This window comes from Struthio camelus, chromosome 1 (assembly GCF_040807025.1).
Source record: "Struthio camelus isolate bStrCam1 chromosome 1, bStrCam1.hap1, whole genome shotgun sequence".
Lineage (NCBI taxonomy): Eukaryota > Metazoa > Chordata > Aves > Struthioniformes > Struthionidae > Struthio > Struthio camelus.
In genome coordinates, this window is record NC_090942.1 from 83403407 (window position 1) to 83417807 (window position 14401).

The 14401-nt window shown below is 41.8% G+C and overlaps 1 protein-coding gene across 2 annotated transcripts in view; it reads left to right on the forward strand.

The window, feature by feature from the left end:
• Positions 1 to 14401, forward strand: part of ANO2 (anoctamin 2) — a 212167-nt gene that overhangs the window by 176377 nt on the left and 21389 nt on the right. For both annotated transcript variants that reach the window (XM_068953763.1, XM_068953769.1), the window contains 3 exons: positions 292 to 349; positions 1263 to 1363; positions 12796 to 12944. In XM_068953763.1, the coding sequence (XP_068809864.1) occupies positions 292 to 349; positions 1263 to 1363; positions 12796 to 12944 (308 nt within the window). The remainder of the gene's footprint in view (positions 1 to 291; positions 350 to 1262; positions 1364 to 12795; positions 12945 to 14401) is intronic.

Genomic DNA, 14401 nt, shown 5'->3' on the forward strand with positions numbered 1-14401 from the left:
TTTGTTTGTGATCTGTAATTGAGGGACAGAGGGGGTTTTTTGTTTGTTTACTTTTTCTTAGAAACTTGTTATTAAAAATATTTCTTCAAGATGTAGTAGGAAAACACAAGTACAGTCCTACTACTTGGAAATTATTTTGTATAATTGAAGCTGATTAGTTTTTTTCTTTTAAAATCCGTGTTGAAGTAGATAGTTCTGAAATATTTTAGCTAATATGAATGAATAGTAATGTTGTTAAAGTTAACATTTTTTCTATTTTTATGTTATTTCATATATTATTATTGCTTTCAGATTCATTGGCCGTCCTGGTCGTTATGTATATGTGTTTGATGGTTATCGAATGGAAGAGGCAAGTACACATGAAATTCAAAGAAACAAATAAAAAAAAAACTTAAAAAAAAGACTTTAACAAAAAGAGACATGTGTGGTGTGTTTCAGTGGAATATAGGCAGCAAGTTAAAAATAGACCACAAAACAAATTAAAAATAAGTTTACCAAGATGTTAAATTTTCAACATAGTCAAAAATAGTGAAACCCAAATTCTCTCTCTGAGATACCTGTACGTTCTCTCTTTCTGTAGTTCTGAGCACTTCATGTTGCTTCATATGTGAAGCTTTGCAATTTCTATGTTTTACAAATGAGCACTAAGGCACAAACAGATTAATGATTTAACCAAGGCCCCTGGGAAGCCTGTGGCAAAACTGGGACTTGAATTTGCGTTGTTATTCTCTACTATGGATCACTACAAAACCTGCAGTTCTAACAGCCTAAAAAGCTGTAGCCATTTTGTGCCAAACCTGCAAATATTTTTTTCAAAATTCCTTTTAACTGATGTGGGTATTCCCTTGAAAATCAATAAATTTACTCAAGGGTTTACAATAAAGAATATGCATAAGTCTTTGCAAGATCGAAGATTTTCTCCTCCCTTGGGAGACATCAGGTTGGAAGAGTATTAGTGATATTGCATTATGTTTATTACATTGATTATGTAGTAAATACCTTAAAAGGAAATACAGTAGCTCCAGGGCACAATAAGTAATTTCAGAGCTCTGCATATTTTTCATAATGTGGTTTTATTAGTGGAGATGAAATACCTTGTTAAGGAAAGATTGCGTTCTTCAATGAGTTCTGCGTTCCTGCATGAATCGGTAGCAGGGGCTGCAGGCTCACATAAACATAGTTAGATCATCCAGGAGGGTACTTTTAAATATATTAAGCATTACCTTGCTCCCTTTACACGGTGCATTTTTGTTTAATTACAGTGTGCTCCAGGAGGCTGTTTGATGGAACTCTGCATTCAGCTGAGCATCATTATGCTTGGAAAACAACTGATTCAAAATAATATCTTTGAAATTGGAATCCCGTATGTATCTCAGCCTTCTCCATTACCGTGCGCTTATTCTTATGACACTGTAAATTAAAGGCTTGATCCTTATTCCGCTGGATGGGACTTTTGCCACTGAGTTCAGTGGGTTCTAATTGAATGTGATGATAAATTATGTTTTTGGTTGTGATGAAATGATCTAGCTGTATTTTATGTTGAATAATTGGCTATATCTGCAGTAAATGGCTTAAAGAAAATGATTGAATATATTAAATAATTGATCTAAATTAATTTTAGAAACCTGAGAAAACAGGAAAGGTATGATGGATCTCTTGGGAAGTTTTAGAGAAGCTTTCAGAGCAGCAGCACAGAATACAAATTGGTATAAAGTGGAGGAGAGGTGGATGGAAGAAAAGCAGTAGCTCATAAAAGATTTTAAAATGGATTACTTGATCTATGACTGTTTTATGGGTTTACAGATGAAATCCACACATTTCTAATGTGCCTGAATGTCAGTATGTCACTGTATGATGCTGGGTTCAGCAGCTGTCTTTGCCACGGGATACTCAGTGCATGGTGCTCCAAATGCAGCAAGAAATATCTCTTGATCCGTTTCCAGTGGCAAGTGGATTTTCAGGCAAGAGACTCCAATGACAATGCTCTGTTGCTGCCTCTTGGGAGGTTTCCCTTTTTTCTGTTAACTGAATCATCCCTATGGGTGGCAACGCTTCACAGAACATCTTAGATGAAGGGTCTGGCTTAGGTGCAAGTCTTGACTCCGCTGAGTTTAGTCAGAATCTTTCCATTGGTGTAAGTAGCTTTTGGATCACATCCCTATGGAATGCCTCAGAGATGCTAACTAGCAACCAAGATGAATGATGAAATATTTAAAGACTGGGCCCTTTTCCTCTTTTGCCCTGGCATTTTTTTTAGTGTTTTCAAAGGAAAGCAAAAAAAAATTCCCAAAGAAATGAAATGTGGATTATGGATAGTTTCATTATTCTTGTGTCAAAGTTCACTAGGGAGGCCTGTTTTCTGTCTACATTTCATAAAGTTTTAGTTTATTTTGAGAAAAGGGTGGTAAATTGTTCCCAAAGTATCCGACATGTTGAAGGCTTAGAGCTTTCTTGGTGCAAACCTAGTGTGATTTTTTTCCCCCCTTCCAAAAACATACTGCTACTGGGCTTGTTTAATGGGAATTTGATGATGTTAGAAATACTGTATTTATTTTCTTTGATTCATGAAAGCTGAGTCTGATCCAGTAAAAATAGAAAACTAATGTTAAATTATTTCTCAGTGCCCTAACTACAACTCTTGAGGTAAGAATGTAACAATCTCATCCCATTTTCCTCCCTCATTTCTGCTGTCCTCACACTTCTACTAGCAACCTACGGTGACCTCATTTTTTTTTTTAAATTGAATAATTGTTTAAAAACAAGCATACTTTCATCCTCTCCTTTCTGGAGAAATACCTCCTCCCAGTCACAGTGCTAGCTTGTCATCCTGAAATAAACACAACTGCTTTTCCTTTGTTTGTCCATATTCTCAAGCCCCAGGATATATCTGTGGGGCTCAGCTCTTCTCACCAGACCTGTTTAGACTAGAGGAGGAACTGAGCTATACTGAATGCTCAGGCTAATTAAATCAAAATTAGCCTTGTGTTTCTGCATTAACCACTCTACTGGTTTGGACTGCATCCTTAGTGGTGCTCTATTACAGCCCATGTGCCCGGCATACACACACACAGACATGCTCTGAGTCTTGATCTATCAGACTTTCATAGGGCTGTCCGTAGGGCTGCTGGACACACATATATCCAGAACAATGAGCACTACAAACGTGCACAGTCACTATGTTGCACAAGTAGTGATTGTGGCGTGTCAGTATTACACACTTAATCCACTACACTTGGACTTGCCACTGTTAGCAGATGTATCAGATGTGTATATGAACATACCCTCATGCTATCTGTCCCCTGATCTTTTTTTGCTGGCTTCCTATTGTATCCTATTTTCTCTGTTCTGCTACTTCTTACCTTGGTAACTTCTTATTGTCAGCTCAGCTCCTCTTTTAGATCATCTTTTTTCTACTGCGGAGTTTTTATTTTCCTTCCCAGAATGCCATTGTCCTGATCAGGCCCTTGCTATATTCTCCAGGGTCTACTTTTGCAGAAGCAATGCACTGTGAGGAGCAATCCTGCTGTGGCAGAAAGATAGACTGGTGTTTTGTATCTCATTTTGGCAGCTCCATTTTTTTCTTTTGCTTTATGTCTATTTTGGGGGGAATGAGAGTGAGAGTGAATAAGGCTAATTCTTCCATTGGCTGCCAGTGTTGTCACTGAGGGCAGAGTACACATGCTGCAATCAAGCTTACCCATATGGAGAGTCAGAATGGGCTATCACAAATAGTCCAGATAAAGGAGTTACGGGAGGAAGTCAGTAGGCTACGTAGCATCCAAGAGGATGAGCAGGAGATTGACAGGGTATTCTCGGAGACTGTGCAGCTCCAGGAGTCCCCACCCCCCACTGCAATGGAGTTGCTGGAGGGCTCTGTACCATGTGTAAAGGTGCATCATAACACTGTTGAAGAGGGCTGGAAGCTGGTGACCTCTCATAGAAGGAGAAGGGCTCTTGCTCCGCCTCAGGATTTGCCTTTGAAGAACAAGTTTAGTGCCCTCCAAGCCGAGGAGGAGCTGGGCATGGCTCCAAGGGAGGCAACGGGCCTGGGCCTGACAGACCCTGTGCCGTGCAGGAACCCCCGGAAGAAGTGGCGAGTGATTGTTGTGGGAGACTGCCTGCTGCAGGGGACAGAGGCACCTATCTGCCGACCTGACCTCTTGTCCGGAGAGGTTTGCTGCCTGCCAGGGGCTCGAATAAGAGATGTCATGGAAAGACTGCCAAGGCTTGTCCACGCGTCGGACTACTACCCTCTGCTGATCTTCCACGTGGGTGCTAACGACACGAAAGGCAAACTGGAAACAATCAAACAGGACTTCAGAGCTCTGGGGATGGTGGTCAAGGGTCTGGGAGCCCAGGTGGTTTTCTCCTCAATCTTGCCTGGGAGGGGAAAGGACGGGAGGAGGAGTAGACGAGTTTTCCAAGTGAACAACTGGCTGCGCCGCTGGTGTTGGCAACAGGGCTTTGGTTTCTATGACCATGGGACCCTGTTTGAAGATCAACAGCTGATGGGGAGAGATGGGATCCAGCTTACCAAGTGGGGCACGCGTGTCTTTGCCAACAGATTGGCCAGCCTGGTAAGGAGGGCTTTAAACTAGGCGAGATGGGGGAAGGGGAGTGGTATAGAGGCAGGGGAGTCAGTAAAACACCGCTCGAGTCAGGATGCCTCCAGCGGGTGCATGCAGCCAGGGGAGACAGCCTGGAACATGGCTATGGAGGCTCCTCTTGCACCTCTTCTGGGAAACCTGCATGCTTGACTGGCTCTCTGGAATGCCTGTATAGCAATGCGCGCAGCATGGGGAATAAACAGGAAGAGTTAGAGATCTGTGTGCGGTCGCAGGGCCATGATCTCATTGCAGTTACAGAGACATGGTGGGATAGTTCACGGGACTGGGATGCTGTCCTGGATGGCTACGTGCTTGTTAGGAAAGACAGGCCAGGAAGGCGAGGTGGTGGAGTTGCCCTTTATGTGAGGGAGCACCTAGAACGTATGGAGCTCTGCCTCGGGGTGGATGGAGAGCAAGTTGAGAGCCTATGGGTAAGGATTAAAGGGCAGGGTAACGTGGGTGACACTGTTGTGGGGGTTTACTACAGGCCACCTGATCAGGAAGTAGTTGTCGATGAGGCCTTCTGCAGACAGCTGGAAGTAGCCTCACGATCACAGGCCCTGGTTCTTCTGGAGGACTTCAACCACCCTGACATCTGCTGGGAAGACAGCACAGCTAGGCACAAACAGTCAAAGAGGTTCCTGCAGAGGATTGATGATAATTTCTTGACCCAGGTGGTGGAGACGCCAACGAGGAGAGGTGCATTGCTAGACCTTGTACTAACAAACCAAGAAGGTCTAGTTGGAGATGTGAAGGTTGGGGGCAGCCTTGGCTGCAGTGACCATGAGATGGTGGAGTTCAGGATCCTGTGAGCAGAGCTCAGAGGGTTGTGGTCAGTGGCACCAAGTCTAGTTGGAGGCCTGGAGCTAGTGGCATCCCCCCAGGGGTCAGTCCTGGCTCCAGTCTTGTTCAGTGTATTCATCAGTGAGCTGGATGAAGGGACAGAGTGCACCCTCAGCAAGTTTGCTGAGGATACTAAACTGGGAGGAGTGGCTGCAACAGCAGAGGGCTGTGCTGCCATTCAGAGGGAGCTGGACAGGCTGGAGAGTTGGGCGGAGAGGAACCTCCTGAAGTTCAGCAAAGGCAAGTGCAAGGTCCTGCACCTGGAGAGGAATAACCCCATGGCCCAGGACAGGTTGGGGGTTGACCTGCTGGAAAGCAGCTCTGCGGAGAAGGAGCTGTGAGTCCTGGTGGACAACAAATTGACCATGAAGGCAGCAATGTGCCCCTTGTGGCCCAGAAGGCCAAAGGTATTCTGGGTTGCGTTCGGAAGAACGTTGCCCGCAGGTGGAGGGAGGTGATTCTGCCCCTCTCCTCAGTGCTGGTGAGGCCTCAGCTGGAGTGCTGTGTCCAGTTCTGGGCTCCCCAATGCAAGAGAGACATGGCGCTCCTGGAGTGAGTTCAGCGGAGGGCTACAAAGATGATGAAGGGCCTGGAGCATCTGTCATATGAGGAAGGGCTGAGAGAGCTGGGCCTGTTCAGCCTGGAGAAGAGACGACTGAGAGGTGATCTGATCAACGTGTATAAGTATCTGAAGGGGGAGTGTCAAGAGGATGAGGCCAATCTCTTCTCCATGGAAGAACTGGAACGGGTTGCCCAGAGAGGTGGTGGAGTCTCCTTTGCTGGAGATGTTCAAAACCTGCCTGGACGTGGTCCTGGGCAATATGCTCTAGAGGACCCTGCTTGAGCAGGGAGGTTGGACTAGATGATCTCCAGAGGTCTCTTCCAACCTAAACGATTCTGTGATTCTGTGATTCTGTGAAATGATTATTTGTTCTTTAGAATCTGGAACTGTCCTCTACATATCTGTAACATGGAAAAAATCTCTCTGCTAAGTTATAGGATAACCCAAACCAGAAGGGTTTTCTTCTCTATTGAAACCTAGGAGTTTCTAGAGTTATTTCCAGAAAAGCTTTTGATTTCATTTGTAATAAAACCAAAGCATATTAATTGCAGAAGAGCCTTACTCCCATTTGTTGTCTCTTTCACTGATAAAATACAACAAAACAGATGACAGCCTAGGTTCATATGCAAGAACCATTCATTAGGTCTGTAGCTCCCCAAATGCTGCCGCAGTTGGGAACCATCATTTGATGTCTTTGTGCTAGCTTATCCACGGCCAGTGCTGGCTGGAGAGCACTGAAGTTAAAAGTTCAGATGGCAGCTCTGCATTGTGCAGAGTCACTGGGACACAACCTAGCCTTTTCCCGGTATGTATCTGGAGAAATTGCTCCATAGCTATGACAGATATAATGTTCTCGTGTTGTAAACCTTTCTGTGATTTCTTTTTCTGTCTCTGCCAAGAATATCAGAACAGCTAGGTGAATGCAGTGATGCTGGAATTATTAAAAGCTAAGCCTTCTTGAATTGAAATCTGTGTTCTGGGGGGGCTGGAATTCACAAGTTTCACCCTTTGGGTGAAATCCTGACCCTTTTGAAGTTAGTGGAAAACTCCTATTGACTTTAGTGGGACACAATTTCAGCCTTTTTACTCAACATCAGGTTCCATCACTTATTTCAAAATGTGCTTAACTATGTTGGGTGAGAATACCAAGAGCCAATAAAATCCATTTAAAGACACCCTTTCATACCTGCTATCTTTTATGTTGCGTTTTAGCTCAAATAAACTTTTATTAATTAAAGCTCTTTTGCTTTTTTTTTCTTTCTTTTTTTTTGTCTTTTTGCAAAGTCAGTAAATCCCAAACACAACTGAAGCTCCCATAGAATTCAGGAGGAGGTCTGACTGTGCCAAGGAAAATGACTAGACCATAAATTTGTGGCACAGGGTGAGAGTTTAAAGTAATTCTTTCTCCTCCTTGCCTTCTTCTGCTACCCCCTTTACTATACATATGAAAAGTTGTTCCCTTGTGGGAACAGCTTGCAGGAATTTGGCTGTAGGAAATCCAGGATGTTCAGTGTTCCTTCCCCCAAGCAGAAAAAAAAAAGTTCCAGGCAAGGACAAAAGAGTTTGAGTATCTGCATTATCTTTCTCTTCTCCAGATATATGCTGCTCCAGGCTACTTAACCTAATAGTACTTTCTGTCTAGCTTTCTCCCTGTACCATTTTCTAACATGCTGCAAAGGAAAAAGCATCAGCTAGTAAGGAAAGCCTCAAAAACCATGTGGCATAAATAGTCATTCATCTCTGGAGGTTGGATTCTGGAGGTTTTGTTTCTATTTTTCTCTTCTTTCTTTCGTTGAAGTTCATGCGGAATGTCCATTTGCCTCTCTGTTCTAGAAAGTATTGCCTTGCAGTGCTTCAAATTCACTCCTTGGTGACAGTCACAGGTGACTGCCTTTGCAGTGACTAAGGGCATTTGTTAACTGTGAGAATCTGTAGAAATTGGCAAGCTGATCTCAGTCCCAATCTTTTTGGCAAGCTCTGATGGAGCAGCATTATGGAGACTGCACAGGCACTGAAGACACAAAGATTTGTGCTGACAAAATAATTTTCCTGCTTCTCTCCTGCTTCAGCCTGCCTCCAGCTATTGGTTCTCTCTGATCTCTTTACATTCTGTTCTCTCTTATGCCACAAATTTCCCATTTTTCCTAAGTCACCTCCATGACCTCCCCTACTTTCCCAAAATACTGATACTACCCTTTACTATAAATAGAAAACTACAGAATCACTTGTTTGTTTTTTAAAATAAAACTTCATATAAGCATACATAATACACCCAGCTATGATCAACCATGACCACTTGGTTGTAATTTGTCTCTCTTTGTCTTTGTCTTTTTTTTCCAAAGCTTGTGAGCTCTTCAGGGATGGAACTTTTTCCTGCAGTGATTTTATACTCTCAGGATGATGATTGCCTTGAGTCATGCAGCGTTTATTCGTTACAAAATTACTGACAGTGTAATTAAACCATGTCTCCATCTCCTATGTAACGCAACAGTTTGATACCAATCCCCTGTGAGAAGCTGCAGCACTACTTTTAACTGCACTAGCCAGACTCCTGACAAAACCCTCTGTTTTTCATTCTCTTTCTCCCTCGTCCTGTATGCATTATTCTTTCATGCTATTCAGTCTCCTCAAGATCTTTTCTTGCTTTTTAACATTCACTAGCAAAAGGACCAGAAATAATTGTCCAGATTTAGGTGTCTACTAAAGGGATCATGAAACTTCCCTGCTCGGGCCTCATCTGCACAGAGTTTCCCAGAGACTCATTTAAAATGGGCAAATTTACCTCTTTCTGCCTGATAGGGCTGCCTGGCACACAAAAATCAGAAGCTAAAACAGCTCTTGATTCTCGTTTGCTTTCAGCTTTTTTAAAAAATATTGATCTGAGTAATTACAAAACAGATTTCCCACATGCACATTTGAAGATTTCATTCAGTTTTAATAACACAATCATATGTGCAGCTATAGAGTTCTGCAAAACTCATTTTCATTGCTCTGCTGCCGTATAGCTAGAGAATAACCCTGAGAGTATCTATCCAGTGCAAATCCCTGTTCTCTGTTTCATTAACTTTCTGACACGTTTCTGTTTGGTTTGAAACTTCACATGCTTGGATATGACACAAAGGTACATTTCTGTGGAAAATTTGAAAGGAATTAGTTTGGCTCTCTTTCAGTTTGCTGATCCTTTAAAAAATTGCATAAAACAAAATTTAAAAACTGTTCAAAGCTTAACTCAAAATGATTCAAGGTTGTGCTCCTCATATCTGGCATATAGATAGTTTATAATGAAAAATTAAAAATTATTCTCAGTAACGGAGCCTGGATTTAATGCATTCTCTGATAAACATAAAACACAACCACTATTATTTTAGTTACAGGGTTCTCATGGGAGTTATGGTTATGCATTAAACTCCACAACACAACTCCATGGTGCTATCACTAGAGGATTAGATCACACATGCGCAGACTTCACATCTCAACACACCCAAACTTTATCTGAGCTGCTGCGTAGTGACGGTGAGATGCACTTCAGTCTCATCTGCCTGTGGAAATGTGAGGGACATTTATAGCTCGTATCGTTTTATTGGAACAGAAATTAGCACTGTCTTGGACTCATTGTTCACTGCCCTCTGAGAGACCCTCACATTAGGAAATTAATTGGGATATGCTGGAAGGGCATGCTGGGAATTCTTTGATTGTTTTAAATCTTGTTTCCAGTCTCCTACGCTCTGAATACTACATCACCTCTGTCAGAGGCAAGTTCCCTTAATTGCCATAAAAGCAGAGAGGGAAAAAAAGAGGAAATTTTAGTGTCTTGAAGTGCCCGAGTTTGCATAAAGTAAAAGGTAAATGTCTTTGGAGGGATACATTTAGTTCTTTCTCATAAAGTATTTTAACCTCTCCACTCATTTATTATAATGATGTAAACTGAGTGTTCTGGGTACTCAAAGAATTTGATTAGTCCCAATATACCTGGGTATTGCCAAAGTACTGAGGCTGTTACCATCACACGTGTGAGCTATGTCCTCAGCTGCACCTGGAACAAAAGTCAGAGTACATCTGTTGATCTTTGCAGCTTTGTATTCCTGGGCCTGACACAATTTAGATTCGTCCTGAGAATGCCTGCCAATCTCCATTTCCTCAGCCCAAATTTCCAACTCACCCCTGTACTCGTGATGAAATTGAAAGGACCCTGGTAACACTAGATTTTGTAGAAGTTCTGAAGTCAATGTGGTCGTTTCCAGCCTATCAAGCTTTGGTCTATGTGGTGACATAGTGCTCCTGTATAACTCAGGGTATTTTCAGAAATAAACCTGCCCAGCAGTCTTTAGTGTAAGTGTTCGCCAGCCAGCCTTGCCCTGCTACTTAAAGTAGGGTATGAGAAAATTTTGCTTAGCTGGAGGTCCGAATGAAAACCCCAGCCATCTGCCTATGTGCTTCTGTCTCCAGGCCACACACTTCTTGTTCAAAGGGTTTATTGCAAGCGGTGGGAGAAAATTTTGTGGGGGAGCCCTGCTTACACCATTGGCAACACTTCACTGGAATTAATCTGGATTTTTACTCATACTGCACATATGTGAAGAGCTATAAAATTATGTTATGCATATTTGTTAAAGATAAACTTCATCTGCAAAGTGAGGAAATACAATAAGTATAAATCTTCAGGTTTGATTCAGCTTCCCTAATTTTGGAGAAATATCTTACTCTCTTACATTTTTTCCATGGGAAGTTCTCAGTGCATAAAATAGCATGAAGTTATCATGCTTATGCAATTAAAATATCATCTGTGGAGGGCATTGGGAATTCTTTACTCTTCTTTTATATACGGATTCATTTTACACTGAGATTATGCTACTTAGGAAATTCATGTATACAGCTATGTCATGAAATTTGTATCCCCATCTCAATGAGACAGTGATTGATCCTACTGTTCCTACTGAGGTCCAAAGAACTGCTTGCACAAATAATTGCTCACTCATGTGAGTTATTTATAGTCTAGCCAAAACAGCAGTTGTTATTGTAAAACATGGTCAAAATGAGAATGTCAGATACAAGCTCTTCTGATCTTTGGAGGCTGGGAGAGTTAGCTGATCTGTGTTTACTCAAGAACTCATAGGGAGGTGTTGCTTTTCTGCTTCAGGGCAGACAGATCTCACCAGTGTAGCTGATATTGCAAGATGTATCCTCTTCGGATAGCAGAAATATTTCTTGATCACCAATCAGGAATTTCAAATCTCTCCATTACAGTGCCTCAGTGCTAGTTCAATGTTTCATCCTTTATGCACACTAAGAGATACTGAATACAAGTTTAAAACCTGTAAACTCTCAAAAGACATCTCTAAAGGAAGATTACATGGTTGTGCAAATAGATAAGGCATCTAACCCCTCATGAAGTGAGTTTTCCAGGGTTTACATAGATCTGCATGCTTTGGTTTATATATGGTCCATAAACTCTCAAGAAGAAAGGTAACTTCAGAAATACAATGAAATCTTTCAGGTTTGGTGTTAATAGGTATATAATTATGTAGTTTCCAGTAATTTAGGAATAAACTTTCAGAAAAGTCCTAGCTAGTTCCAGTTCTTCCCCACTGAGTTACAGTATGAGCTATTCAGGGGAGTCATGAAGAGACTGTTATTGTATATATATTAAATAACACTTTTCTGTGAGCACTTTTCTATGTCACTGAATCTGAAGTGACTAAAGCAGAAGTTCTGTTTGTGCACAAAAGGAACGATACACCACTCTGAGACCAAAATTGACTGACCTTGCTGAAACTCTGTTATGAATCTGATTCTCTCTGTCCATTTGAACCCTGCTTGGATGTTAGGCAGAAACAAGGCAATTGACTTCCTTCAGAATGAAAAGCCATTAGTAAAACTAAGACATTGTTTACCCTCAACATTTGATAGGTATATCTTTAATTATTTTTATTAATTGTATCATCGTTTTAGGTGAAGAAAATAGTGCTTCCTCTTGAAAGTTCTGCAAGCAACATTTTTTGACTTATTTAAATACACGCGGGTGTGCCTAAAGAGCACTGGAACCTGAGGAGCTGCATGTATTGTCTGTTGGTCACAAGGCTGATTTTAAGTTATTGATATTCATTTTTAGAATCATAAATGGATTTAGATGTATCAGCATCTTAGAGAGACTTCTTCTCCACCAGTGCTGCAGATCTATCAGCAAATGTGCTCATTTCCTCTTCTTTTGTCAAACAGACACATTTACTACTAATTTCATAATTTCACCAAGTTTAGGACTCAATACATTCCTAGCTAGAATAAGTTCGATCATTTTGATAATTAAAGATATATTCTATGGAAGTTCCCAAGTTTTATGATGAAGGAGAAGTGCATCTGTGCTAGGTATATGGCATGAAAGTTTCACATTACCTTTTGCTATTTCATTTATTTGTTTCTTTCTTGAGGGAGAGATGCCCAGTCTGATGTTTTTGAGAGTATTACTACTATTTGCCCAAGGCGCCTAAGTCCTAAGAAGATGTTTGTTCAATACCTATCTGAAGATGAATAATTATTAAAGAATAATGGACTTAACTCTGTTGCAGCAGTGTTATGCCATTGTAACTTCCCTCAAGATAGGAACATGGGAAGTACTTCATCCAGTAGCCTGTCATCTGGCAATAAGCAGCACCATAACTTCAGAGGATGGTGCATAATAGCCTGTCAGGCACCAAACTAATGTGACGAACATTTTGTGTTGCAGAGCAAAAAGCTGGGACAAATCCTATAAAGGAGATTGTTTCAGTCTGACTTTTTGTTTCTCAGGAAATTAAAGAAGCTCTTCAGGAAGCTGAAGGATGAAAGAACTGAGCCAAAGGAAGTCAACACCAACCAGTCGAAGGACCCTCAGCAATGGGATCTTGACTACAGCTTGGAACCTTTCACTGGGCTGACACCAGAATACATGGAAATGAGTAAGATTTCTGAATTCTCTCTCCCTTGCTGCAACAGCCATAGTTTTCCACAGGAGCAAAGTAGCATATATGTCATAAGTCAGCACGATAGAAAGAAAAAAACACTGTTGTAGCTTTGTAAAAATTGCATGCAAGAAAGGTGGGGTATGATACTCTACCACATTACTAGCATAGCAGCAGTGATGAGACCTGGTAGCTGTTGATATTTGTGTTATAAAAGAGCCGAGGGTCCTCAGCTGAGAACAGAGCATTACATCACAGAATCACAGAACTGCGGAGGTTGGAAGGGTTGGAAGGGACCTCTGGAGATCATCTACTCCAGCCCCCTGCTCAACTACAGCAGGTTGCTCAAGGCCTTGTGCAGTTGGGTTTCAAATATCTCCAAGGATAGATACTCTACAACCTCTCTAGGCAATCTGTTCCAATGTTAACCACCCTTACAGTAAAAAAGTTTTTTCTTGTGTTTCAATGGATTTTCCTGTATTTCAGTTTATGTCCATTGCATTTCTTTCATGGGATATCCCTGAGAAGAGTCTGGCTCCATCTTCTTCAGTTTTCACATCCCTCTATCCTCAGATATTTTTATGCATTGATAAGATCTCTGCTGAGCCTTCTCTTCTTCAGGATCAACAATCCCAGCTCCCTCAGCCTCTCCTCATGTATCAGATGTTCCAATCTCTTAATCATCTTAGTGGCTCTATGCTGGACTCACTCCAATGTGTCCCACACCCACTAGCCCCCAGTATGTTGCTCCATTATGTCCAGTATGTTTTCTTTTGTACTGGGTATCGCAGAACTGTACACAGCACTGCAGATATGGTCTCACCAGTGCTGAGTAGAGGGGAAGGATCACCTCCCTCGACTTGCTAGCAATGCTCTTCCTAGCAACAGCCCAGGAGGCTGTTGGTCTTCTTTGCTGCAAGGGCACGCTGCTGGCTCATGGTCAACTTATTGTCCACCAGAATCCCCAAGTCCTTTTTTGCAAAGCTGCTCTCCAGCTGGTTGGCTCCAGCCTGTACTGGTGCACGGGATTATTTCTTCCCAGGTGCGGGACTTGGCACTCCCCTTGTTGAGCTTCATGAGGTTCCTCTCTCTCCATTTCTACAGCCTATCAAGGTCTTTCTGCATGGCAGCATAACCATCTGGGGTAATTCCTCCCAAGTTTATTAAAATTGTTCATTAATGCTTCGAATATAGTAAAAATGCATAGATCCCCAAACATACTTACGTATTTTCTTATGGAAATATTGTTCTTTATAATAGGAAACTGTAGGAATATCTTTTCAGATTAGTAAGCTCATGACTGACAGTTACTTGAGGCTGAATCCTTTATGCAACGTTCCCAGCCATGCTTAAATTAAAATCCACACTCGTACATGACAGAACCTTCAGCCCAAAAGAGTTTCTGGAACAGCTAAGAAAGAGCAATCTGGAGAACTGTTACTCTCATTTTACCC